A 27,806-nucleotide genomic window follows, 5' to 3' on the forward strand; every position below is an offset into this window, starting at 1 on the left:
TTATTGCATTATTTCCTCTACCCGGAGATTAATATGAAGGGTCCTGGAGAAATAAAAGTTTAAGAGCAATTTTTTTCTTGTTTTCATTGGGATTGGATGCAATCGTGTACCTTTTTCGTGATTTTGCTGAGTTTGGTTATATTCAACTTTCAAGCTTAATTTTCAGGTTAACCAAATCAGAGGGTAAATTTGGTGCAACTATATTAAATTTAGAAAGGATGCAATTTTTGTAGAGCAATTTTCCTGTCTTTTTTTTAAATTCACAAATATACATGTACATGGTACTGCTAAAAAAAAAAAAAAAAAAAAAAAAAAAAAAAAAAAAAAAAAAAAAAAAAAAAAAAAAAAAAAAACATGAAACCGATAGGGAAAATAGTAGCGTACAAATGTATTTCTTCGAATTTGTTAGGCTTCATAACGTATAACGTTTGTGATTTTGCTGCGTTGGGCTATGTTCAGCTGCCAAGCGTAGTTTTCGGATTAACAAGTGGGAGCTAAGATTTATGGCAAACCATTCCGAAATGAGAAAAGATGGAAAGTTTTAAAAAGAATGTTCCCCTTTTTCTGTTGAACCTGACAGAAGATACAAGGACGTGAAGCTACTAGAAATTTATTAGGGATAAAATGTGTGTGGATATGGCTTTTCAAACGAAGCTCTTGGTTTGACCTTGGACTTATACTGAATGTGGATTGGTATCAAGTTTAATGTGAAATTAAAGAGCCCAGATTGTATAGAAAGGTGCAATTGGAACAAAGATTAACCTTAGTTTGTATCAGTCAACGTGTGACAAAATTTTGGACAAAATAAGAATCCTGTTCCAGCTTATTATATAAACATGCACAAAAAAAAACACAAAGCTAAAAGAAGATAAATTCATTTGAACGCTCATTCAGAGCTCACTCGAACACAAATCTAAAGTTCTACTTCCCTTTTCAAACAGTTCGTGGTAACGAACTGTAGTAAGGAGCGACCCGGCTCAATAGTAACCAAAACTCTAAAAAATGGAATTTTGATACCAATAGCTACATCCAGAAGGCAGATCACGGATGCGTGTTTATTTGTTTTTTTTTCCCAGGGGTGATCGTATCGACCCAGTTGTCCTAGAATGTTGCAAGAGGGCTCATTCTAACGGAAATGAAAAGTTCTAGTGCCCTTTTTAAGTGACCAAAAAAATTGGAGGGCACCTAGGCCCCCTCCCACGCTAATTATTTTCCCAAAGTCAACGGATCAAAATTCTGAGATAGCCATTTTATTCAGCGTAGTCGAAAAACTTTATAACTATGTCTTTGGGGACGACTTACTCCCCCACAGTCCCCGTGGGAGGGGCAACAAGTTACAAACTTTGACCTGTGCTTACATATAGTAATGGTTATTGGGAGATATACAGGCGTTTTCAGGAGAATTTTTTTGGTTGTGGGAGGGGTTGAGAAGAGGAGGATATGCTGGAGGAACTTTCCATCGAGAATTTATCATGGGAGAAGAAAATTTCCATGAAGGGAGAGCAGGATTTACTAGCATTATTTTTAAAAAAAAACAATTAAAAAATAAATGTGAAAAAGCTTTTTCAGCTGGAAGTAAGGAACAGCAATAAAACCTAAAACAAACAGAAATTATTACCCATATGAGGGGCTCACCTCCTTCTAATACCTCGCTCTTTACGCTAAAGTATTTTTAGTAATTTCAACTATTTATTCTATGGCTTTTGTGATTCAGGGGTCATTCTTAATGAATTGGGATAAAATTTAAGCTTTAGTGTAAAGAGCGAGGTACTGACGATGGGGCGAATCCCCTCATATATGTAATAAAAACATGAAAATACAAAAGTTCTTTACGTAAGCTAATTTATAAGTTATGTAAATCTTTTACCAATAATAAGATTCGTAAAAAATTAAAAGTTCTAGTTGCCTTTTTAATTAACCAAAAAATCGGAGGGCAACTAGGCTTCGTCCCCCGCTCTTTTTTTCTCAAAATCATGAGAAAGCCATTTAGCCAAAAAAAAAAAAAAAATATGCAAATTTCATTTTGATTATTCCTCTGCTGAGAGCCAAAATCAAAACATCCATTGATTCAATAACGTTCAGAAATTAAATTTAAAAAACAAGTTTTTTTTAACTGAAAGTAAGGAGCGACATTAAAACTTAAAACGCACAGAAATTACTTCGTATATGAAAGAGGCTGCTTCCTCATCAACGCCCCGCTCTTTACGCTAAAGTTTTTTACTGTTTTAAAAAGAAGAATTGAGAGAAAGAGTCAAACTTTAGCGTAAAGAACGGGGCGCTGATGAGGAAGCAGCCTCTTCCTCAAATATTTATTCTGTGCTTGCGCCAAACGCTTCTAAAGCGCATTCTTGCCAACACTATCAATGTAGCCCAAAACTAATCCCTTGGGCTATCAGTAGATATATTTAATGTTGAAGTTTCTCAAGCGTTTGATTCGCTAATCCAGTCTGCCGCCTTCAGACCCTTGTTCGGAGTTTTGCTTGCCAATAAATACATTTTGGAATCATAATACTCTTATTACCCTCAAAAGGCTCCACGGCCAGGGACACAAAAGGGATAAAAAAGAAACAATATAATATGCCGATGTGAACGCCCATATAGTAGCTATGTACTCATATTAGTGTATCTTCCAGATCCTCGTTAATTTTCATCCATGGTCATAATCCCTGGTAACTTGTTCTGGGTAAATCATGGACATGGTTCCCAAAACTCTTCACACCTCTCTAGCTTATATTTTAATGCTTTCTCCACTTTTTTTACTTTCCTATTACAGTATCTTTTGCTGTGAATTTATCCAAGTGTAGAACATTCTCAAACTATTCTGCCTACGTTCAGGGATACAAGGGGATAAAACAGAAACAATATAATATACCGATGTGAACGCCCATATAGTAGCTATAGAATCATATTAGTGTTCTAACAGTTATAAAAGAGAGAACCTTGGTATTGATAGGCTTAGTGACATAGTCAAAGTAAAAAGAGAATAACAACGTTGTCTTAACACCTTAATCTCACAAAATTTCTAGTGGACTAAACTGTGATATTTGTAATCTGAGTCTAGTACGTCATTATGTCGAGTTTCTCTTCAAGTACATTGCAGGATATTTAGATAAGCTTGTCGCTAATCTTAGTGAATATTCTAATATTTACGCTCGCTAATATTCTAATCTTAATTCGCAGATCTATTCTTCCAAGCTTTTTAGAAGTGAAAATACACCCTGTACCTTGCCTATTCTACTTTTAACACATTCACTGCGTCCACCGTCTTTGCTAGTAATACTACCAAGTTAAGTGCTATCCGCTTGATCGATTTTCTCGTTACGAAAAAAAACTTACATTTTATTTTTCAAAAGATTAATTTTTAATTTTCATTAGATAGTTCAGTTTTTTGTTGTATCAAGGTAACCAATCAATAAAATTTATGATTTTAGTTTATCTGGTTCTCTTATTGGTTTTTCCTTCAGCCATAGCTAATATCCACGAAATATAATATTCATAGAAGTATATTCATCTTTGGGCTAACTGTTATTTTCGTGTCACTGTCACTCCTAAAGGACATAATCTGACATGTTAACTTTTCTGATATAACACAAAAACCGTTCACCAAGCCGTTCTCAAAGGGAATATCAACAGAGGGATATGGATCAGGAGAGTCAAAATGTTATTATTCATACATTGCCTTACTGATTCCCCCTTTAAGAACAACTTAATCAAAGGTATTGCCAAATATTTAAAAATATGAAAACGTCAAATACGACCTTGAAGGGTGACAACCATACCGACCTAGTTAAATATTTATTGAGGCAAGTCACTGCGGCACCAAGCTGCCTGAGACCATTACAGCTACGCACGCTCCGCCTCCATCCCAAGCTATTCGAAGCCTCCCTCTTTACATCATCGCAAGACGTTCCCGTTCCTCTCAAATCTCTCCCTGCGACATCCTACCCCCCATCCTATCCCCACTTTTCGTTTGACCCTACACGGCTGACCGACAAGGATATATTTAATACATGCATTAAAAATTTGCTACTAGATAATTCGACTTGAACTATACTAAATGAACTAAAAATTACTAAATTGCTTTTTTCTACAAAGTACACTCGATATTAACAAAACGATTTGATCTTTTAGTTTGACGTGGGGGGAGGGGGGCTCTGCACAGGCCTATTCAAACATACATAGGTGTATATGGATTAATAATAAATAAATTTAAATATTCTAAGTTTAGCCTTGTAGATACACATAAAAAGTGAGTTTATGCAAGACAATTTTAATTTATTTCAATCAGAAAAAAAGAAAACAGTCCATAGGGCACCAAAAAGTAAATTTAAACATCTGAAAATAATGTGACTATTACTACCAAGTTATTGCTAATTATAAATAAATAAAAATTAACTGAGTCTTCAAGTTGAGATTCACAGGTCTTGTTCGGCAATACTTTGCTGTAGATACTCCTGATACAACGTTTTCTGAAAAAAAAAAAAGAAAATCTAAGGATATTCAAGGAAGATGGGAAATTTAATATACAGGAAGTGGAAACAAATTTTTCTGCAAATAGAAAAAATACCTTTCCTGAAAAAAAATATAATTTTAAAGATATTTAGCGAAGATGGAAAATTTAATGTATAAAAAGCGGAAAATGATTTTTAATAGATTTTTGGGAAGTTTAAAATTTCAAAATACGAAAAAGAAACGATGTTTTCTCGAAATAGCAAATTTTTGGGAAGTAAGAAGTTTAAGAAATAGGAAACAGGAACAAAGCTCTAGGAAAATGGAAAATTTTCAGGAAGTGGAAAATTTAAGATATTAAAAAATATAGACAATGCTTTCTGGAAATAGGAAATTTTAGGCAAATATAAGATTTATGATTTTTTTAAGAAAACTTTAGGAAATAGAAAATCTTAAAGAAGAAATACCTATTATGAAAACTAAGATAAGAACTAAATTAATTGAAACATATACTGAACAAGGAATTTAACATTAAAACAGATAGAAATTACTACAAACAAAATTGTTACTGCTACATCCTATCCCGATCCCCAAAGAAACAACAACTTTTATAGGGACAATAACTAAAGGAAGACGCCAAAATGGATGTTTCCTACAATTTTTTGATAATTTTGAAAGCTGAAATTCCTTAAATTACGCATTGCTGCTTAGGATGATTTAATAAAATAATGTCTTAAAGTTTTAATTTTTTATTTGAATTGAATTCTTTCTTTAAAGTTAGTTATTATTCTGGAGGACGGCAACTTGTGAGAAGAAGAGGTGCTTTGAACTCCAGAGAGTGCATTTGTAGGCCTAAAGTGAGAGGCTTTTCAGATAAATATAGAGGGGGGATTTGATACCTAGCGGCCCTTCATTCTAAGGATTGCGCTTCGACGAAAAGTGCTATATCTTTAGACAAATATAGCATAGGTAGGAAGGCATAACCCCTCCTCGTTTCTCCCCTTCCCCCACTATCTTCTCCAAGCATAGTCAATAAACTATTGTTAAATTGACCTTGAATTCCCTTGCTGCCAAGCAAGTTATGTTACGCAATATATATTGCTGCAAACAATTTGAATTCGAAATACATATCTATTAAAATCCAAAGCAAATTAAAAACATTAAATTAAGGTAAAAGGACAACGAAATGGAAACATTCTTCGCCCCAGGACCTATCTTAGGTTTATTTAAACCTGAAAACCGCAATCCTCTGCAATTTTATTTTGGCTGCTTCAAAACTATGAAGTTTTTAGGGGAGTATCCCATTTTCGTCACTGTTGCAACGTCGAACCGTAAAAATCAATGCGTAAAATTAATTAGTCGTTTTGGAAAACAGTTTTCGTCCGTAAAAATTCACAAACGAATCTTATAGCAATTTGACCCCGATTCACGTCAATCACGATGTTGGTTGATAAAATTTTCAGCAATTCCGTAAATGCCATTTATACATGTACATACATGTATATATAAAAACGGCTGAGTGTCCGAAACACACTATTTTCTCCTTGGATTTAGTCAGCGTTGCCAGTCATCTTTTTCAATTTAATGCGAGGTTAAATGATGACAGGTTAGATGAGGTTTGGTTAAGTTATGTTGGGTTAGGTTAGCTTATGTCAGGTTTTTGACCCATTTCTAATATTTATAATCAAATTTAGCCTAACTTTTACCATCATAGCTTGCATAATTGGATACAAGCAGAGAAAAAGGCATTTACATTCACCGGTGAACGTCGACATTAACGATATTTCGAACGTTCACGGTAACATATATATAAATAAAAAATTGAGCTGACTCAGTGGACTGTTCAAAAAAAAATGACAGCTAGCCGCTACAATATTAGCTTAATTTTCTCATTGGAAAAAAATGCACGCATAATTCTTTTTTAGGCTAGAATAGACCAACCCTAGAAATTTTATTGCTGGAAGAATTTTTAGAAGAATTTTAACAGTATTGACTTTTCACCAGAGCTGCTCATTAAGACTTTTCCCCAAGATCTAAGGATTTTGGTTCTGAGATTCGGATCTCGGGATGATTAATTATATTAAACATTCTACTCAAAAAATAAATTACGAGTATACTATATACTCGTAAGTGTATTATAATAATTTCGCAAATTGGGATTTTTTTCTCAAACTTCAAGATTGCTCGATAGTTAATCTTGGGATATTCTTAAAGTTCCAAGGACATTAAAATAGCCATTTTTTTCGCCTCAAGAAGTTTTTAAGGCAATACCAAATTTTACACGTGTTGCCACGCAGAACCGTGAAAATACATGAGTAAAAGTAATTATTTCAATTTAAAAACACGTTATTAAACATCGACAAACCGTTGATTTCCAGAGATATTATGTTTTTAATACCAGACTTTAATTCTAGGGCTACAGTGTGGTTCATGATTCAATCTTGCTTTCTAGGGCTATAATGAGAGAAAGGATGAGATGGCTAGGGCACATTCTGCTGATGAAGGATAACAGATTTTCAAAGATTGTCCTTCTCAACCAACCGCCTAGAGCTAAAAGAGAAGCTGGTCGTCCTTGGTTGGGGTGAGACGATGACGTAAGGATAGATTTAAGGAAAACATGAACTTCCTGGGAGGGTGCAAAGAGGGGAAGTTTTGAATAGATTGGGAAGGAGAAGAAGCGCACATTGCTGTGTTGGCCTCAAGCAGCTTGGTGCTGTGGTGAGTTGTTAGTAGTAGTAATAGTTTTAATATATTCTTAGCCTTGTAACCTTACAAAAACGGAAACCAAAAAAGGAAACCTCGAAACTTTAAATCTGGCCCTGAGTCCAAAGTCCTGAACAAAGAAACAGGGAAAGACCTTTGAAACACGGTATGAGCAATATCTGCTAATAAGGATATAGTGCAACAATGGGTAACAGCATAAATAACAATTAAAATTATGCCACTTACCCTTTTAGACTTAACGATGGTTTCTACAAATTCTCTGTACTCCATTAGCCTTCTTTTGTGAGCGCGGCTGAGAGTTGGGCGGAGTCTAGAGACCCATCTTGAGACAAAGAAGAGTATAAAAGAGAAACCAATCACACTTAGCAAAAGATGAAAGTGATAATCTTCTGGCACTGCAAGCCAAAATGAACGAATTGGGCTCTGAAAAAGAAAGTCTTCTTTTATTGTCAGACTGTTGAAGGGGTTCGAACCCCCTCCCCCAAGTTTGTTTCAAAAATCTGAATTTAGAGATTCTAGACTATTGGGAGCAGCTGCAAAATTAAATTACTTTCGGCTATACTTTTATAACAGCAAAAACTTAACTAATTTGGAATAAAAATATATGGCAGGAATACTACCCAAATTACTTGTATTAATTTTTATACTTTTAGTAATTTTTTGAAAAAAGTGCGCGAAAAACAAATAATGTTCAATGATCTAAAAATATCAATATAATATAAAAAATACAATAAAAGTTGCTTAAACAATAAATAATACTTTCATAAACTAATCAAATTTAACGATACAGTTCATAGAATAAATTTAATAAAATAAAAACATAAGTTTTGTGAAATATATAGAATTTAGTGCCGACTCAGTACTTTTAGTTCAAATTTTGCTCTAAAATGAAATTCTTTCTTGAACAGAAATTATTTTCAACCAATTAAAATCAGAGGGAAGAAAACCCTTCAAAAATATTTTGGATATGTGAAACTGAGGCCCGAATTTTGGAAATTCACACCTTCTAGTGTGTCCCTTACAAATGTTGGACTTTCCCCCTCTTAAAATTCGAACAACTGAACCATCCCCTCTTAGAATTAACATTACGCTTATAGGTGCATATTCTGCTTAGAAAATAAAAACCTATGAAAAGCGGTAAAACACTGAAACAATTTATTTATATTCAAAAAAAGGAAAAAAAAATTCAAATAAGCCCAAAGAAAACCAAGAGAACCGCTCCCACTTACTTTTTTCGTATCCTAACATATTCCGGCACGTATCAGACGACTATAGGCCCTCATGCCCAAAATAAAGAAGAAAAGACCTTCTTTAAGCACTTAAGCATATACCAAAAGAATAAAAAAAGTCCTCACTCCTATCAAATCATTTATCTTTATTATACCCCCCCCCCCCCCCAGAAAAAATCCTCTAGACTTACCTGAGCCTAAGGATTATAACCACTAAACATAAAAACAAACTGAAATTAAACTGAAAGAAAACTGAGTGAAAATGAACAAGACGAATTGAAAAAAAAAGAACTTCTAGTGAAACAGGAAGTTATTATTCTGGAGGACGGAGAAGAAGAGGTGCTTGTGAGAAAAAGAGGTGCTTATGAGAATAAGAGGTGCTTGTGAGAAGAAGTGCTTGTGAGAAGAAGAGGTACTTGCGAGAGAAGAGGTTCTTGTTAGAAGAAGAGGTGCTTGTGAAAAGAAGAAGTTCTTTGAACTCAAAAAAGTGCATTTGTAGGCCTAAAGTGAGAGGCTGAAGATTCAAAATTCTGCAGAAGAATTCTTTAGTTATTTTAACAGTTGTAGATTACTATTAGCAATTTATTGTAGCCTGAATCATTTGAAATGTAATTTATAACCTGAATCATGTTCTAATTACTAGAGCACTAAATAAATCAAGCTTATATTTCATGTACTGATAAGCTTTTACTAGTTGCCAAATTGCCAAAGCAATATTTAATAATTTTTACGCAATATTATTTTTTGGCAATTTGGAAAGACTCGAAAATTCCACTCGATCAGATATTACATTCAGAATTCAGATACTGGCGTCACCTAAGCGTTTTAGCTTGACGACCCGTTTTTGGCCCTTTGTTGACCGTTTTAAATTGCATATATCTATTACATATTTTTCATTGTTCTATAAAAGCAATTTATAACCTGAATCATTTTCTAATTAAAAAAGAAATTGCAACAAAATATCTATGGCTAATCCAGAGAAATCAAGTAGAACAAAAATAAAGAACTACAATTTATCATAGAAAAAGAATAAAATTTTAACAAGTACTTACAGTATAAACATAAAGCATTTCTGTAGTTTCTTCACCAAGAGTAGAGGTAATGGTGCTTCTAGGCAAATTGGCAACTAGGAAATTGACCACAAGTAATGAGGGCAGTAGAAAACTCAACAACATTAATAGCACACCTAAAAAGAAGACAAATGTGCTGTCACTCTTTTTTGGACAAACCCATTTAGTAGTTTTTATCAAAAATAAATTTGGGCTCTTTTAGGTTTAAATATGTGGATTTTTTCAGGCTTTTTCAGGCTATATTTTTTCAAGCTTCAGAGTTGGAATATTTTTTCACAAAATTTAAATGTTTCTTTCAAAGGGTTAGGCAGGGTTAAATATGTCAGTGCTTTTCAAGCCACATAATAAAAAAAGGAAATTAAAAGAATAAAAATTTTAGCGTAACTTATTTTAATATTTAGTGAACTATAATTGTTGATCGCCAGGTTTTTCAATTGTCTGGAATAAAAAGTGTCTCTCTTTTAGGAGTACGGCAGGACCTTTCAGGATGAAAAAAATAAATATTAAGCCCTAAAAGACTCTCAAACCCCTTCTTGATCAAGGATTTGCAGTTTAGAAAGCATACACAGGAATTGCAGAGCGCTGATTTTGGATTCTATTAATTCATAGATTAATAGATAGACACGCACTACTTTGCTTTCAAACCAATAGTGACTGCAAAATTTTAAACGGGTATTGGGTATAACGGGTATAAACGGTTATAATTCATAGATTAATAGAAGACGCGCACTACTTTGCTTTCAAACCAATAGCGACTGCAAAATTATAAACGGCTATTGGGTATAGCGGGTAACGGGTATAATTCACAGATTAATAGAAGACACGCACTACTTTGCTTTCAGGCCAATAGTGACTGCAAAATTTTAAACGGGTGTTGGGTATAATGGGTAACGGATATAAACGGTTATAATTCATACATTAATAGAAGACGCGCACTACTTTGCTTTCAAACCGATAGCGACTGCAAAATTATAAACGGGTATTGGGTATAGCGGGTAACGGGTATAAACGGGTATAATTCATAGATTAATAGAAGACACGCACTACTTTGCTTTCAAACCAATAGCGATTGCAGAATTATAAATGGATATTGCTAAGATACAAAAAAAATGAATAAATTTTAGAATTTTCCAATTTTTTTTTAGCATTATTCCTAAGGTCTCATTAGGTGTTGGAAGCAGGCAAAACCACTTATTTAGGTCTGGTTATTAGTTATAAGTTGTTATTACATTTATTTACTTCATCATATTCATTATATGTGTAGTTATTATTATAGTTATTATTTATTTAGGTCTATTACCACCACTGATTGCAATTATTCGTATTAGATGTCTGGGTGTGTTGCAATGGGTTTTTTTATACTACGAGGTGTATATTCGGGTAGCTCTCTATATTAAATAATTAAATCTCTATATTAATCTAATTATTTATTAAATAATTATTTATTAAGGTAATCTCTATATTAAATAATTAAATTCAGTATATACTTTTCCAAATGAATATTTATAAGCACAATAGAAAATGCTAATAGTGATGACATTTCTATAAAGGCACAAGCACACACACACAGATATTTTCACTGAGTATTATTTCAAATACAAAAAAAAAAATCTTGAACATAAAGCCACGATGCATACAACTTAATACAAAGCAATTAAGAATCCGAAACTCACGTAACAGCTTTCAAACGGGAATGCTTTTCTTTAAAAATTCATAATCAACTGAATTGTCAACGAACAAGTTGAGTTTTGAAACTTCTCCTACTTATGCTGAAGGCTTTCAACCTTCGGGGGTCTCTAATTTCAGTCAGGAAACGATTTATGAAAATTATTAAATTGGATGGAAGGAGAAACGAGTTTCCTTACAATCGTGTTCTATCTAGATCGTTTTTTCACACCAGAAAATGGTAGTAAGTCAAATTATAAATTGATATTAACGCTGGTTTGAATGGATTAAAAACTGACGCAGCAACTTCGTCCCTGTCAGAGGATTAAAGAAAAAAAAACATAATTTCTTATCAACTGAAAGTAAGGAGCAACATGAAAGCTTAAAACGAACAGAAATTACTATGTATATGAAGGGGCTGCCCCTCTTCAACACCTCGCTCTTTACGCTAAAGTTGTTCAGTGCTTTTAAATAAGCTTTTTTATTTTTCTAATTAAACGACCCTTGTGTCTCGGGAGTCTTTGTCAAAGGATTGGGACAAATTCAAACTTTAGCATAAATAGCAAGGTATTGAGGAGGGGGCAGCCCCGTTCATATACGTAGTAATTTCTGTTCGTTCTAAGTTTTAATGTTGCTCCTTACGTTTAGTTGAAAAAAAAACTTTTTTTTTTCATTTGATTTTTGATTGTTTTTTCAATAATGCCAGGGAATTTGTTTTTTACTCAAATTACAGTTTCGCTAGAATAGATTGCCTCACCTTTCTCAGACGCCTTCAGATTATAACTCTTATCTTCGTTGGACAGGATCATGAGAGAAATTCTCTTCCCTCATGATAAATTCCTCCAGGGAGATTTCATCCCACGTATCCCCCTCCACAGTCTTTCTCAAGAGTATTCAAGGTATTCTGGATCAAGGATCATCTGGATCAAGGTATCGGGGGTCTCTAATTTCAGTCAGGAAACGACTTATGAAAAGTATAAAGGGGGATCAGAGGGGAAACAATTTCCTTAAAGTCGCGACCTATCTAGATCGTTTTTTTACACCAGAAATTGTAGTACGTCAATTTTCGGAAAAATTATTGTGTTGTTAGAACAGATCGCCTCACCTTTTCCAGACGCCTTCAGATTATAGCTCCTATCTTCGTTGTCCTGCTTAATAGTTTGATCTACAATTTCCGATATTTTGTCGCAGTCTTTCTCAAGAGTATTCAAGGTATTCTGGATAGTTTGATTGATGGTCTTCTCAACGTCTTTGCAGACATCTTCTATCTGATTGACACATCGTACTTGCTAAAAGATTCATTAATAATGAACAATATTGCGGTATCCTTTGGAACATAACGAATTGTTTATCATAAAAAAGTCTAAATAAGTGGTAGTAAACCACACCTTCTGTGTTTCCTGAACCAAGAGCAATTCCCAGCCTGTAACCGAGTACGCATCAATAATGAGTTGAATAAAAAAATATAACTGTGTTCTATTTTAGACTTAATAGCGCTATTAGCCTTATTCACGTTGTTACCCGAAAGTAAAAAACCCTTTTGAGGACTAGAAGTTCTTGATGTTGAGGACGAAAGAATCAAAAACAGAAAAACTTAAAAGGACAGTATAAAAGCAAATAACGATCTTCTTTGGTTTTAATTTGTTTTTCCCGCTTTTCTCTACTAAGTTTTTATATTTAAGATTCTTTTCTTCTCAGCGCTGAGAACTTCAGAAGTTCCAGAACAACAACTAGAGTACATAGAGTAAATAGAGAAAGAGAGAGAGAGAGAAGAAGCGAAAAAAGTACATAGTACATAAAAGTACATAGAGAAAGAGAGAGAGAGAAGAAGGGAAAAAAAATCGACCCATGGAGACACGGGTGGGACTTATAAACTAATTTATAAAATAAATCACTTTACACTAAGTTTTTATGTTGAAAATCCTTTTCCTCTAAGCGCTGAGAACGTCAAGAGTTCCAAAACAACTAGAGGGAAGGAAAGAGGGCAATTGCCTCCTTCTAAAATTTAAGCATTCTTTTTTTGCATATTCAATAAAAAAATCGAAAAAAATAAAATGCCCACCACCCTAGATTTCTTAAAGTATCTTTTTTCGTATCTTCATCAACAAAAAAGATCGAAATAAATCTTTACTCCCTCTCTCCTAAGTTTTCGTGAATTGGCACACTTAAGATTCTTTTCAGATCTGAACTTGATCGACTCTTAGGAGGCAGTTCACATATTTTGTTTTGTTGACATAGATGTAACCTTAAGCATTATTTGCCATTGATTACTACCATTTTTTTGGAGGGGGTGGGCTTCAAAAATAAAAAAAAAACAAGTTTTTACAAATATGCACGAAAACATCTTTTTGTATCCATTTTCTACCAGACAGAGCCATATTACTCACTATAAGACCAAATTTTAATTAATAATATTTCGATGTAATCTCGGCTGTATCGAAAAATCACTTTTTTATATCATTTACTGCGACGGTAATTTGCACAAACCGTTCAGGTAAAACAGACAGTTGTTCCTCACGACTGTAGCCACAGCTACATGCTCATGATACCCGGAAAAAAAAACGTGTTTACTCAGTAAGAAACAAACCAATTCATTTTACAAAGACGTTACCTCGGAACTGTTAGTAGAAAGTTTAGTTGTAACTCCACTGATTCAGGAGTAATATTTTGTTTTTATAGACAAAAAATAAAAATAATTATTTTTTCAAACAAAAGCTTGACACATCATAATTCCATTATAATGAGAAGGGTAATCTTTGAATCAGAAAAAATGAATAGCATTGAATTTATTTTTAAATTCAAAAAATTATCTAAAATCTTAATTTCTAATAAGAAGCTGGTAAGCGGCCAGAAATAGAAATCACTTTAGAATTACTATTTTTCAGGAAAGGGTGTGGCCTTTTAGCATGTCAATTTGGTAAGACAAAAGTTTATCAATGTATTTTAGTTCAAAAAAAATGAAAAAATAACAAATTTAAGAGACAATTAAACTGTTTTCTCCTCATTTCTTTTTGCACGATTGGCCGTCATTAAAAGTAGCTATCCCCATTTTTGTGGCAGATCCAGGGAGAGGTTTTGGATGGTTTTGAGGAAGAAGTTTCGAGGTTTTGGACGAATTCACTTTCGTCGGTTTTCACTGACATTTAGATTTTTGAGAATTTTTTTTTTTTTTTATTTAAGCAGACCTCCCTCTTCGAATCCTAGATACGACATAGTTCCCATTTTGCAGGCCTCTTTATACTAGCAATGTTCATGTTTGTTAGTTATGGAAGTTAGCAGTAGGAAAGCAAAAGGTGTTATGTTTACTCCAACAGTGCGTCCTGATTTTTTCGCGGATACAGCATGTATTTAAAGTGTGGACCATGCTTCCATAAGGGGTTCGATGTAAAAGCAACCTTGGGTCTTGAAAAAAAATTCAAAGAAACATTTATTTAAAGGTTAAAAAGTTAAAGACAACTTAAGCAAGCTGAAGTTTAGAATTAATTTTTTTTTGAATATTAATTCAGTAAATTAATTTTTTGTTAGTTTTAATAGGTGGTGTGACACGTCCTTGGAGGAAGCGAGGGGCTCTATTGTTATGGTTAAAATAAATTATTGAAATAGATTCAATAAATAAATTCAATAAAATATTGAGGATGGGTAAGGCAGTCTCGAAGAGACTTTTAGAGAGAGAAGTCTTTAGAATAGAGTAGCATCTTTTATGTTTATTGGCCTGAGGAGGGTTTAAGATTTATCCTAAAGGTTTACCCGGAGGAATCGTCTAAGGATAGTTTTAAATCCTACTTTTTAGAGCTGTAGTGAAGGGAAGGCTAAGACAGCTAGGCAACTATTTACGGATAAAGAATGACTGGATGTTTAAGATTGTACTTTTGGGCCGTCCATCTGGGGCCAAAAGAAAAACAGATCGTACCCGAATGGGATGGAAAGACGTCATAGGGAAGGATTTAAAAGAAATTGGAGGTTGATGGGAGGAGTTAAAGAATGAATCTCGAAATAGATTGGGATGGAAGAGGAGCGTTCGCAGCTGTGTTGGCCTTAAGCGGCTTGGTGCTGCGGTGAGTTGTTAGTAGTAGTAGTAGCTGTAGTAGCTGTAGTAGTGAGTTGTAGTAGTAGTAGTAGTAGTAGTAGTAGTAGTAGTAGTAGTAGTAGTAGTAGTAGTAGTAGTAGGTGCTACAATTAGTATTTAATAGTACTAGTAAAAGTACTCAGTATACATTTGTCAGCATGCAGTGTATTTTAAGTTTCTCTATTTGCTTTTTTCAAAAAAGCCCGGTCGAACCTCGAACCTGGATTTAAATTTTAGAAATGTGTTTCGGCTTTCTCAGCAGAGGCTTCGCTTGGGTTTCCAACCCCTAGAGACAATGTCGGCTTTTGATCCCTTCCATCACCCAGTATTGACGGAAAAAAACAGCTTGACAACCCCCCAGAGCCTGTACCCCGGAAAAACCACCCCCTTCACTCCCAGCTGTTATCAACATATCCGTTATTTCTACAAGGATGATTTTCAAAGCCTCTGGGATACAGAAAAACATATTTCGATACTCGCAACTTCGTATAAGCTTCTAAGACAAAGCTAACACAAAAACCTTAATATAAATTATAACATTTTATGTAAATTAATTTGATTTCCTGATCCCTAAAACTAAACCGCAGTGGAGATAACCGCAGTTGAGTGTATGTTAGAATTTAGCGCCTTATAAGGAGTTTTAGCGTTTGCTTAGGATTTGTTATCTTTTGTGGTTAGATTAGGAATTGCTTGTAGTAAACTATTTGTAAATAAAAGGGAAGATTTCGGTAGTGAATTTTGTCCGACCTTCTGTATTGAAATCGTTAAAGTACCGAGGACAACGAAAATTGAATTTGATTGAATTCATTTCAAAGAATTCAAAAAATTGAATTCATTGAAAATGAATTTGGCTGTTTTGATTGGTAATGAGAAAATTTGCAAAACCATATATATCTTCAAACATTTAGGAAAAAATACTGTTTTTGGCAGTAGCGGGCGCCAAATTAAAAAACAAGAAACCTGGGGGAAAAATCGGCCGAAAATAAAGTGAAAACATATGACATTAAATAGCTTCAGAAGGTGTATTCATTAAATAGAAGGTCTATTAAATAGAAAATTGTTCTATTAAATAGGTCTATTAAAATAGAAAAAAATAAAATTATTAACAATAATAATAATTATTAAAATTAATAAAATAAATTAATAAAATAATATAATAAAATTATTAAAATAAAATATTAAAATAGAAAATAGATCATTAAATAGAAAATCTATTAAATAGAAAATTCATTAAATAGAAGGTCTAAATAGAAGAGAACAAATCAGAAGGTCTATTCATTAAATAGCTTCAGAAGGTGTAGTTGTCTTTGGAAACCAGCAAATTATTGCATGTTAGAATTTTTACGGACAAAGAAAGTTGTCAAATTTTTGACAACATAATCTATCTATCTTTTATATAAATAAATAAAGGTTAAATAAACAAATATTGAATATATGATTAATAAAAATATACAAAAATTGATTATTAATATAACATATTATATAAAATAATATATACGTAAAATATGTTTACATATAAAATAAAACATAAAGATTGAGTAAAATGATAAATAAATAAATAGATTGAAATCTCTCCTCGCTTGTGCTTTCGTCGTTTCTAGGTTTTTCTCATGTCACCGTTCGAATTGCCGTAGCCTCTATCTATATCATTTCCGTTTTTTTCCTTCTCTTCTCATTCATCTACACCCAACATTTGAAGCTGTTCCTCCTCTGTGCGCGTCTCTTCTAATAATATTCGTTAGTGCAATATTCAAATAAATAGTAATGTTAATAAAATCTAGAATTAACTAGAAAAAAAATTTGTCATTACCTTGTTTGAATCAGGGATGTAGATTGTGGGCATATCAAAACCAGTTTTGTTTAAGCCAGGTCGCTTACACAGTTCTTGAACAATCTGCATTAAAACTCTGGAAAAAAGGTCAATTTAAAAAAGATGAATTTGATTTAATATACTTCAGCTAAAAATTATTTAGCCTCTTAGTGTACGTGGCAAATTCAAGTCGAGACTCCAAAAAATCTCTTTGACAAAACTGGAGCAACTTAGATGTTTCGTTTTAACTTATTTAAACAAGTTAAAACAAAAAGAAACAAATAAAATTGGTTAAAAATTTTAATTAAGAGAGTGAATTAGTTAAAAATAGAAACCTAAAAAGTTAAAAGAAAGTAAAAGAAAGCTAACAACCAAAAAAAAGTTAAAAAACGAATATTTCAGTTTCACAATCAGAAACTTTATAGGGCTCTTGAACAATCAGCGAAAAAAAAACTCTGGAAAAAAAAGGTTAGATTTCAGATAATCAAATTAAATTCTTTATCAAATTATTTCAGATAATTATTATTCAGATAATTACTATTCAGATAATATTCAGATTATTTCAGATAATCAAATTAAATTCTAAATTCTCCAAAAATCACACAGCCTAATGGTATCAATGGCAATAACAAGTTGAGATTTCAAACAAAGCCATCAAGAAAACTGGAAACGGAGATATGTTTTTTTTACTTATTAAAATGAATAATAACGCCAAAAAAAAACAAAAAATGAAAATATAGAAATATGAAACACTGATTTGACTAAAAGTTTTAAATAAGACGGTTAACTAGTTGAAAAATGGAACCTGAATGTTTTGGTTTCACATACGGTAAGTGTTAAAGAGAACAAAAACTAGAATAAACAACTGAAAATGAAAAAAAAATTCGGAAAATCAAATACTCTATATACAAAGAAGAAATAAGGGAAAAAGGGTTACCCTTCAATATATGTTTCTATATGTTCATATGATTATGAGTTATCATATGAAGATAACTATATGCATAAAAAAACGATAAAAACCATATCCGAAAGACTATAGAGCTGCTTTTGAAAAATACTGAACTAATCTGCAATACTATATACAAAGTAAAAGTATTGTATAGAATACTATAAAAAATCGAGGGGGAAATAATAAAAAAAAAATAATTATTTGATAATTTGAATAGTGCTCAAAAATTCAAAAAAATTAAGATTTCGAGAGAGACCCAAGGCTTCCCTTGCGTACGCACCTGTTATGGATGTTATGTAAAACTATTCAAATAATGTAAATGTACAAAGGGCATCAAATTTATAACTTTTTTTGGCCCCTAGATCCATATTAATCTTTTTTTTATATCCGTAAAACACGATTTTCTAAGAAATGTGTAACAAATTTTCACCAGTGTTGCCAAGTTGAAATGTGAAAGTAAATAAGAAAATCTACTTAGTTATATTTGACGACGCTTTTTGTCCATAAGAATTTCAACAATAACAATCTGTTGATTCTAAAAGACAACTCCATACTCTTAAAGCTGTTCAGTGCATTTTTTTGGGAGGAGGGGAGGGTCATCTGCCGAAACCAAAAGCTTTGTATGAGGGACTGTTTCATAAGAAATTTTATCCAGGAAATTTCTGTCATTTTTTTGTCAGTGTTTTCTACCCCCCCCCCAAATTTTGAAAAATACTTTTTTAGCCGTGGATTCGATTTTAAGTATCCTAGGTACTTTATTAAAAAAAAATTGTCTAACCTTTGTCTATCTGACTCGTGTCCTGCTTCATCTGCCTTGGACAAATAAAAACGTAGGCATTCAGATATGACGACACTGAAATATCGTCATGTCTCTTGAAATGTCGACTCTACTTTATTAAAAAAACTGTCTAACCTTTGTCTATCTGACTCGTGTCCTGCTTCATCTGCCTTGGACAAATAAAAACGTAGGCGTTCAGATATGACGACACTGAAATATCGTCATATCTCTTGAAATGTCGACTCGACTATATTAAAAAAATTGTCTAACCTTTGTCTATCTGACTCATGTCCTGCTTCATCTGCCTTGGACAAATAAAAACGTAGGCGTTCTGGGTGGCGACTGTTCAATTCTTCGACCAGGTTTAACGTTCTTTTGCATAAGGCTTGGCCGATTGGATCGAAAAATACAAAGATGAGGTCAGCAAGATCACCTGAAATATAAATTAATGTCATAATCCTGTACTGGCAACTGGCCAACAAAAGCAGAATAGGGAGTCGTAGCTTATCCTGCTCCATGTCAGAGCGTGGGAGTTACGTGGGAGGATCTTTCCACGGAGTACTCTAGTATAAGGGAAGAGAATTTCCATGAAGGGGGCGCAGGATTTTCTAGCATTATTAAAAAAAAACAGTAAAAAAATAAATAATTTTTTTTCAACTGGAAGCAAGGAGCAGCATTAAAACTTAAAAACGAACAAAAAATATTATGTATATAAGGGAGTTTGTCTCCTCCGCAATACCTTGCTGTTTACGCTAAAGTATTTTTAGTAATTTCAACTATTTATTCTACGGCCTTTGTGATTCAGGGGCCGTTCTTAAATAATTGGGACAAAATTCAAGCTTTAGTGTAAACAGCGAGGTATTGACGAGGGGCAAACCCCCTCATATACGTAATGTATACAAATATAGAAGTTCGTTACTTAAGTTAATGCGTAAGTTACGTATATTTATTACTAATAAAAACGTTTCGTAAAAAATAAAACTTCTAGTTGCATTTTTAAGTTACCAAAAATTGGAGGACAGTTAGGCCTCCTCCCCCAACTCTTTTTTTTTATCAAAATCGTCCGATCACAACTATGAGAAAGCAAATTAGCCAAAAAAAAATTAATATGCAAATTTCGTTTTAATTATTCATGTGCGATGAGTCAAAATCAAAACATGCATTGATTCGAAAAGTTCAGAAATTAAATAGAAAAATTAAGTTTTTTTTAACTGAAAGTAAGGAGCGACATTAAAACTTAAAACGAACAGAAATTATTCCGTAGATGAAAGGGGTTGTCCCCTCCTAAATGCCCCGCTCTTTACGCTTAAGTTTTTTTTTATTCTTTTAAGAATTAGAGTTTTGAGAAAAGGTCAAACTTTAGCGTAGGGAGCGGGGCGTTTAGGAGGGGACAACCCCTTTCATCTACAAAATAATTTCTGTTCGTTTTAAGTTTTAATGTCGCTCCTTACTTGCAGTTAAAAAAACTTGTTTTTTATTTAATTAAAATAAAAAACTATAACACCCCAATATATAAATTTATATCACAAATTTAATATTTGTTATGATTGAATGAATGAGATTTATTTCCTGTTTTCAAACATAGTTGAAAAATGGAGATCAACAAAAACGAAAATGACATGAATAGAACATGCAAAAATAAAAGCTTTGATAAATAAAATAAATAATATAAAAGTTGATAAATAAAAAAAAAGGTTGTCAAGAAAATAGCATGTAAAAATCACGGCTTGGATCAAGGGAACCCCATAACTACGTTGTGTCTATTTTTTGTTACATCGTCGTATATTTTATTCGATACATCGTCGTAACTTACACAAACCAGCTTTATTTCTTCTATAAATTAGTTTTATTCTTTTGATATATATATATATATATTGTTATCAGAAATCTTTTCTTTTGAGTTGCGTTTACTGATAGCAAGGAGCATAGTTCGTTAGCACGACATGTTTGATTGCTTTCACTCAATTTGGAAGAACGCTTCGAATGTATCAATGGCACCAGTCAAGGAGGGGGGGGGACAATATCCCCCCTCCGAGATTTTTGTCATTCTCCTCATAGATTTAGGATTCTTTTGTATTTTCTTTGAAAATTACTTGTTTCTGTATTTTCATCGAAAAATTAAAAAAAAAATGTTTTACAGATTTGAAAATACATGGTTCCCCCTCCCCTACATCTTCACGAACTGTTACCACTAAAGGCCATCAATACCAAAGAATCCAAAGTGGCAACTAATGTTTGTAGGTGGTAGTGTTCCGTGATTTTGTTATCTCACCTAATGTTTTTATCAACTGAATAATTTTATTAATCTTAGAGGTTTCAAACTGTACCCATACTACTTACTTCTTAGGTTGTTTTTTTTTCTATATACTTACTACTAGTTAGAAAATAATTATCTACTTATTGATAAAACTGTGCTGGTACTTGTAAAATTGGGGGGGGGGGTAAAGCATAAAGGGTCTCCATGTCTAATGTGTTAGATACAAGTAATCTGCATGTTATGTAGTAAGAGTTATTTTCCAACTTCACACAGTCCTAATACTTTACCCCCATCCCCCAAGGCATATGCAGGTGGCGGGAGCCCCCCCCCCAAAGCGTAGTGGCAGATTTGGGGCTAGGGTATTTTAGCAAGACGACGACAAATAACTTGATACAATTCTGCGCTGAAGAAACTTTAAGTACTATAAAACCCAGAATCCACGAAGCTGAATTTTACAGTCTGGTATTTGACGAAACCAAAGGTGCGTCACATACCTCACATATTAGTCTTTCTCTGCACTATGTTTACGACAGCAGTATGGTAGAAGATTTTGTTGGGTTTATGGACCCTCCTGAAAGAAGCTATAAGGTTATAACTGAACATGAACCACAGATAAAATTTTAGGCAAGTCTCTGCTCAAGCTAATGGAAGACATTGGATTAACCGTTGACAATGATGCAGTATCAACATTTCTGAAATGCAATGGACAGTATGCTAAAAAAGATAAAAAATTTAAAAATTTTATCAAAAATTGATAAAGATAAAAAATTTTTGTGCTAAAAGAAGCAGCCTCTGTGGAAGAAAAATCATGCTCTTAACGTATCGATTTCCAAGTGTAATAAAAGGCAATATGTCAAGAATGCTGTAGGGGGTATTAAAGAAGTTGCAAGTTTTTCTAGTGCATCACCAAAGACAAAATTTCGCCCTTAAAAATGTTTTAGGTCATCACGTACAAGGTTGATCATTGGGTAAAACGTCACGAAAGTATATCAAACAGTTCGTGGTAACGAACTGTAATGAGGAGCGACCCAGCTCAATAGTAACCAAAAGTCTAAAAAATGGAATTTTGGTACCAATAGCTACATCAAAAGAATCGCATTTTAATGCTGATTTTAAATATATAAGTTTCATCAAGTTTAGTCGTACCCATCAAAAGTTACGAGCCTGAGAAAATTTGCGTTATTTTAGAAAATAGGGGGAAACACCCCTTAAAAGTCACAGAATCTTAACGAAAATCACACCATCAGATTCAGCGTATCAGAGAACCCTACTGTAGAAGTTTCAAGCTCCTATCTACAAAAATGTGGAATTTTATATTTTTTGCCAGAAGGCAGATCACGGATGCGTGTTTTTTTTTTTTTTTTTTTTTTTTTTTTTTTTTTTTTTTTTTTTTTTTTTTTTTTTTTTTTTTTCCAGGGTTCATCGTATCGACCCAGTTGTCCTAGAATGTTGCAAGAGGGCTCATTCTAACGGAAATGAAAAGTTCTAGTGCCCTTTTTAAGTGACCAAAAAAATTGGAGGGCACCTAGGCCCCCTCCCACGCTAACTATTTTCCCAAAGTCAACGGATCAGAATTCTGAGATAGCCATTTTATTCAGCGTAGTCGAAAAACCTCATAACTATGTCTTTGGGGACGACTTACTCCCCCACAGTCCCCGTGGGAGGGGTTACAAGTTCAAAACTTTGACCAGTGCTTACATATAGTAATGGTTATTGGGAAGTGTACAGGCGTTTTCAGGAGGATTTTTTTTGTTGGAGGCAGGGGTTGAGAAGAGGGGAATATGCTGGGGGGACTTTTCATCGAGGAATTTGTCATGGGGGAAGAAATTCTCCATAAAGGGAGCGCAGGATTTACTAGCATTACTTAAAAAAAAAAACAATGAAAAAGTTTTTTTTTCACCTGGAAGTAAGCAGCAGCATTAAAACTTAAAACAAACAGAAATTATTACCCATATGAGGGGCTCATCTCCTCCTAATACCTCGCTCTTTACGCTAAAGTATTTTTAGTAATTTCAACTATTTATTCTGCGGCTTTTGTGATTCAGGGGTCATTCTTAATGAATTGGGACAAAATTTAGGCTTTTCCTTCTCAACGCCCCGCTCTTTACGCTAAAGTTTTTTTTACTGTTTTAAAATGTAGAGTTAAGAAAAAGAGTCAATATTAGCGTAAAGAGCGGGGGGTTAAGAAGGAAAAGCCCCTTTCATATACGGAGTAATTTCTGTTCGTTTTAAGTTTTAATGTCGCTCCTTACTTTCATTTAAAAAACTTGTTTTTTTATTTAATTGCGATTCAGAGATGATATGCCTATAAAAGTTGAAAAACAGAATTGTGTTTTCATGGCGTGACAGTTATTCATTGACAAAAGCTAATTGCTTGCTGTGCACAAAATTAACCAGTGACTTGGGGATTCGACTAATAAATATGTGTTGCACAGTAATAACTACTTCCTGTGGCGTCAATTAGGGAGAGGAGGAATATACTTCTCAATACCAAGGGTGGGTTCAAATTTGCCGCTTGTTTCGGAGAGGAGGAATTGTTAGGGAGAGGAGGAATATACTTCTCAATACCAAGGGTGGGTGCAAATTTGCCGCTTGTTTCAATTTTTTAATGAATTTACCAAAGGAAGACTTTTTCAATGAAAATACCCACCAAAATATCTTCAAAATCTAAAGGGAGAAAATAGAGGGACAAAGAACACCCCCCCACTATTGACTCCAATGACTAGTTCATACTTTTTTTTACTACCATTCTGTTTTCCAGACATAAGGCAAGCTACTCCTTTTCTCTAGATATTTTAAATTTTCACGACTTTTTTCACATCCCAGTGGAATATATAGGGCATTGTCCTAACTTCTAGTTCTCCAATGAATGTTTACCCTGTCACAACCAGATAGCTTCCCTGGAATTAAAAACTAACAAAGCCATTTGTTTCAACAGATCATGATTAACGAACGGTCTAGATAGGCAGTCGCTTTACGGGATGAAATTTAAAATATTTTCCCATGTCATTTGAGCCGGGAGATAAGAAAAAAACTGGAGATAATTTCGAGGGCTTTGATGATGGAATATAACGGTCTCACTTTTTTTTAATTTACTTGTCTATCATTCCATTTAGGCTGCACGGGCGCCTATATGGGGGAAAGGGGGGTCCAGCCCCCCTGGCGGAAAGATGCTGCCTTGTATTTTTATATTTTTGTCTTGAGCCTTCTATTAAACATCATGGGAAGTGCCAATTAGACCAAGAAAACCTCTCCCTAAAATTTAGCTTATGGGTGCCCATGTTAGGCTGACAATTTCCAATATTCTCTCTTTTTCAGGTTTAAGTGAGAAACATTAGAAAAGTAGAAACTACAGCTGGTAATATTCTTTAAAAGGAGTTTATTTATAGCACTTTTCATGCAACACAGAGCCTTTCCATAGATTTTGATTTTTTTAGGGGGGGGTCAACAGGTAAAAAGTTTTCACATGCCATTTGAGCCGGGAGATAAGAAAAGATTTGAGATAAATTCGTAGGCTTTGATATTTTTCTTTGTTCATTTGTCTATCATTCCATTTAAGCTGACAATATCCAGTACTTTCTCGTTTTCAATTTTCAAGTTAGAAACACTAGAAAAGTGGATACTCCAGCTGACGAAATCCTTTAAAAAGGGCTTATTGGTAGCCACTTTCATATAACACAGAGTCTTTCCGAGGATTTGATTTTTTTAGAGGGGGAGGGGGAAGCTAAACAACGACCAATATTTTCTCATGTCATTTGAGCCGGGATATACCCAACATTAGAAATTCAATCTCGCAAAAAAAGTGCTTTACAGCTGTTAAACTTTCTCTATTGACAAAATAAAATAAATGTGAACATATAGATACTACAACTACTACTACTACTAACAACCCACCGCAGCCCCAAACCACCTGAGGCCAACACAGCTACGCATACTCCGCCTCCGTCCCAATCTACTCAGAGCCTCCCTTTTTACACCCTCCCAAGAAGTTCCCATTTCCCTTAAATCTTCCATATAAATGTTTTACTAAGACGGAGAATTTTTAATCAAGACAGTGAAAAAATATATAGGCTTACTAAAAAATAACCGAACTATTCGGCTTTCCGTCCGCAAGCCTTTATCAACCAAAAAAGAAAAAAAAAAGAAAGAAAAAAAAAAGAAAAAAGAAAAAGAGAAATAGAAAAAAGGAGAAGACAGGAAGAGAAGACAATAGAAGAAGAGAAGGAAAAAATATATAAAAGGGAAGAAGAAGAGGAGAAAAAAGAGAAAAAGAAAAGAAAAAGAGAATCAAGCGAATAAAATCAGAGTAAAAAGAAAAGGATAATTGATTTCAGCTATTTTCTAGTTTTCTAGGCTAGATTTTCCTTCTTTCCTTTCTATGATCTATAATGTTTATAGAGGTCAACTTATTAGTTTGGGACCGAAATCTGTAGAAAGCAGAATAAATTAAGCGTAAAAAAGTGAGATTGCGATACTTGGTATCCAGCCAGTCCCTAACAATTAGAGTAATATATACTAGTTTCAAGTTTTAATATCGTTATTTTCTTTCTTTTGAAAATGCTTGGTTTTCCAATTATCTAAATATCAAAATTCCTTTACTGCACAATTACTTCGAAAAGGGTATTTTGTTTTAATTTGATGAAAAAATTGAAATCACTTTGGAAGATTTAGCCTTCCTTGTGCAACGCGGGATTGAACCGGAGAACCTTCAATCGTGAACCCTGGCCTCATCCACATCGCTGTCACAAGGTAATAATGTTTTTGATTTTTCTAGGAAGCTGTTAAAACACTTCTGACAAAGCGCTTGTATAAGCAAATTTTGTTTTTGTTTTTTATCCGGGGGGGGGGGGGTGACGAGGGGATTGCAAAGCAATGGCTTATTTTTCAATTCAGGATTTGATAATTCAATTTCCTTTTTGACATAATTATACTTAGATTCTTAAAATGTTTCTCCCGTTCTTCAAAAATGCGTTATTTTGCTATATCATTTTTGTTTTGCCAAAAATTCACTTGCCTCTCCTTTTTTTTAAATAGAAAAAAGGAGGAACGTTAATCATATTAGCCACAAAAAAAAACTTTGGCAATAAAAAAACAAACAGATATAATTAAAAAAAAATGAAAAAAAGTTTGTCTAAGAAGTGTAAAGAGCTCAAAACACCCAGAAATTAATATTACAGAATAAATGAAATTTTGAATTATTAAATGAAATTACTGATACGTTTGCTGTGATTGTTTATTTAATTTCTGTCCGTTTTGGATTTCGTTTATTTCTTTCATTTATTTAGAAATTTATTTCTGTTGGTCTTGAGCATAATGTGGCTCTTTACTTTTCTCTGATAAACTTCTGATAAACTCCGATAAACTGTAATTTCTCCGTTGCTTACAGATAGTACTAAAAATTCCCAAAGACAATCACCCCCTCTGCAAAAAACTCCCCCGGGAAAAATGTCCGTTGTTTCCAATAAGAAATACTATCTGTAAGCAATTGACAAATTACATAACTTAAAAAGGCACTTAAAATCATACAATGGGGCTCTCTGATTGTTTTGTAGTTAGGGAGGAAGGGAGATACCTTAAAGGGTGCATTTTAATGCCAAAACATCCCAGTTCTCATTAAGCTTTCAGAAAAATACAGAATTGGTTCTAAGGGAGAGACAAGCGGAGAGTGGAGGAAGAAATTGGTAGTATACTCTCCTGGACCGTAGCCAGGACTTTGGTTTGGGGAGGGGCACAAAAAAACTTTAAAAACTCATCAAAAGTGTGGACTTGATTTTTAATCCTTATTGATTTATGGGAATATTTCTGGTCTACGCTCTTATTATGAAAGTAAAGAGTAACATTCAGCCTGAACCTGAGCAGAATTTATTCTTTATAGGAGGGGGAATACCCCTTCCTCATCCCCACTTCCACCTCATGGACGCAGAAACTTCGGAGGGTCCTCATTACATCAAAACTTAAGAGTTTTAGTCTTTTTTTTTTACAAGACGAAAGTGATTGGAGACCAAGCAGCCGCGACGGGTATTCTCCGGAGGCGCATTTTCTGAGGCGGGGGAAGGGTCTGGAGGTATTTTCCGGGGGGTGGTAAACACCCATCCCCATTTTTTTTTTACTTTAACCACAATATACGTTTAAACGTATTACAACATATTCATAATCCCATAAGCCATACTGAAGCTGTAGATGCATCAATACCATACGTTGAGAGGGGGTGATTGTTTACACTCCCCCCTTTCCATGAAAAAATTACACTAATGACAAAATTCACTTTTCTGCAGTTACAATCCGTTGCTTAAGTTTCTTAAACTTTCATTCTCTTTTTGCTGTGTTTTTTAGTCTTTTCGTGTATTTTTTGAATATTTTCCTTTATTGCTCGTCTATCTCTTAGCGAAAAAGATTGTACATAAATAAGTGCAGCTTCGAAAAAAGCCAGCCAAGTTATATCACGGTAATTAAATTCTAGCTGAGGTGGAAATAGCGTCTTTAACTTAATATAAGTCCTATATTCCCCCCTCTAGACCTTAAATAACCTGACCCTGCTCCCCCCTCCACTACTCTATTTTTCATACAAAAAGATCATATTTAATTAAATCCCATGTCCAACTTAAACAGTCTCTTTGTCTAGAAAACGACGCCTCAAATCCTCCCCCCTCATCCCCTTTAAAGTCATTTTAGGATACCATGCGTAATGAATTTCCATCTCGCTTGCTTCGAAATGGCAAGAATAATGCTTTGATAAGCAACGAAACGGAAGTTTCCCTAAAGCAAGACACCTGTCAAGATCTTAGAAATGTCTAATTATTTTGCCAAGT

The 27,806-nt window shown here is 33.8% G+C and overlaps 1 protein-coding gene across 2 annotated transcripts in view; it reads right to left on the reverse strand.

The window, feature by feature from the left end:
- Nucleotides 1-4,254: 4,254 nt before the first annotated feature.
- The window catches only part of LOC136025830 (uncharacterized), a 113,715-nt gene continuing 90,163 nt past the window's right edge, over nucleotides 4,255-27,806 (reverse strand). For both annotated transcript variants that reach the window (XM_065701829.1, XM_065701828.1), the window contains exons 7-12: nucleotides 19,011-19,173; nucleotides 17,014-17,110; nucleotides 12,243-12,426; nucleotides 9,455-9,588; nucleotides 7,399-7,596; nucleotides 4,255-4,469 (exon numbers count right to left, since the gene is read on the reverse strand). In XM_065701829.1, the coding sequence (XP_065557901.1) occupies nucleotides 4,416-4,469; nucleotides 7,399-7,596; nucleotides 9,455-9,588; nucleotides 12,243-12,426; nucleotides 17,014-17,110; nucleotides 19,011-19,173 (830 nt within the window). In that variant the 3' untranslated portion in view covers nucleotides 4,255-4,415. The remainder of the gene's footprint in view (nucleotides 4,470-7,398; nucleotides 7,597-9,454; nucleotides 9,589-12,242; nucleotides 12,427-17,013; nucleotides 17,111-19,010; nucleotides 19,174-27,806) is intronic.

Source organism: Artemia franciscana, chromosome 4, assembly GCF_032884065.1.
Source record: "Artemia franciscana chromosome 4, ASM3288406v1, whole genome shotgun sequence".
Taxonomy (NCBI): Eukaryota; Metazoa; Arthropoda; class Branchiopoda; order Anostraca; family Artemiidae; genus Artemia; species Artemia franciscana.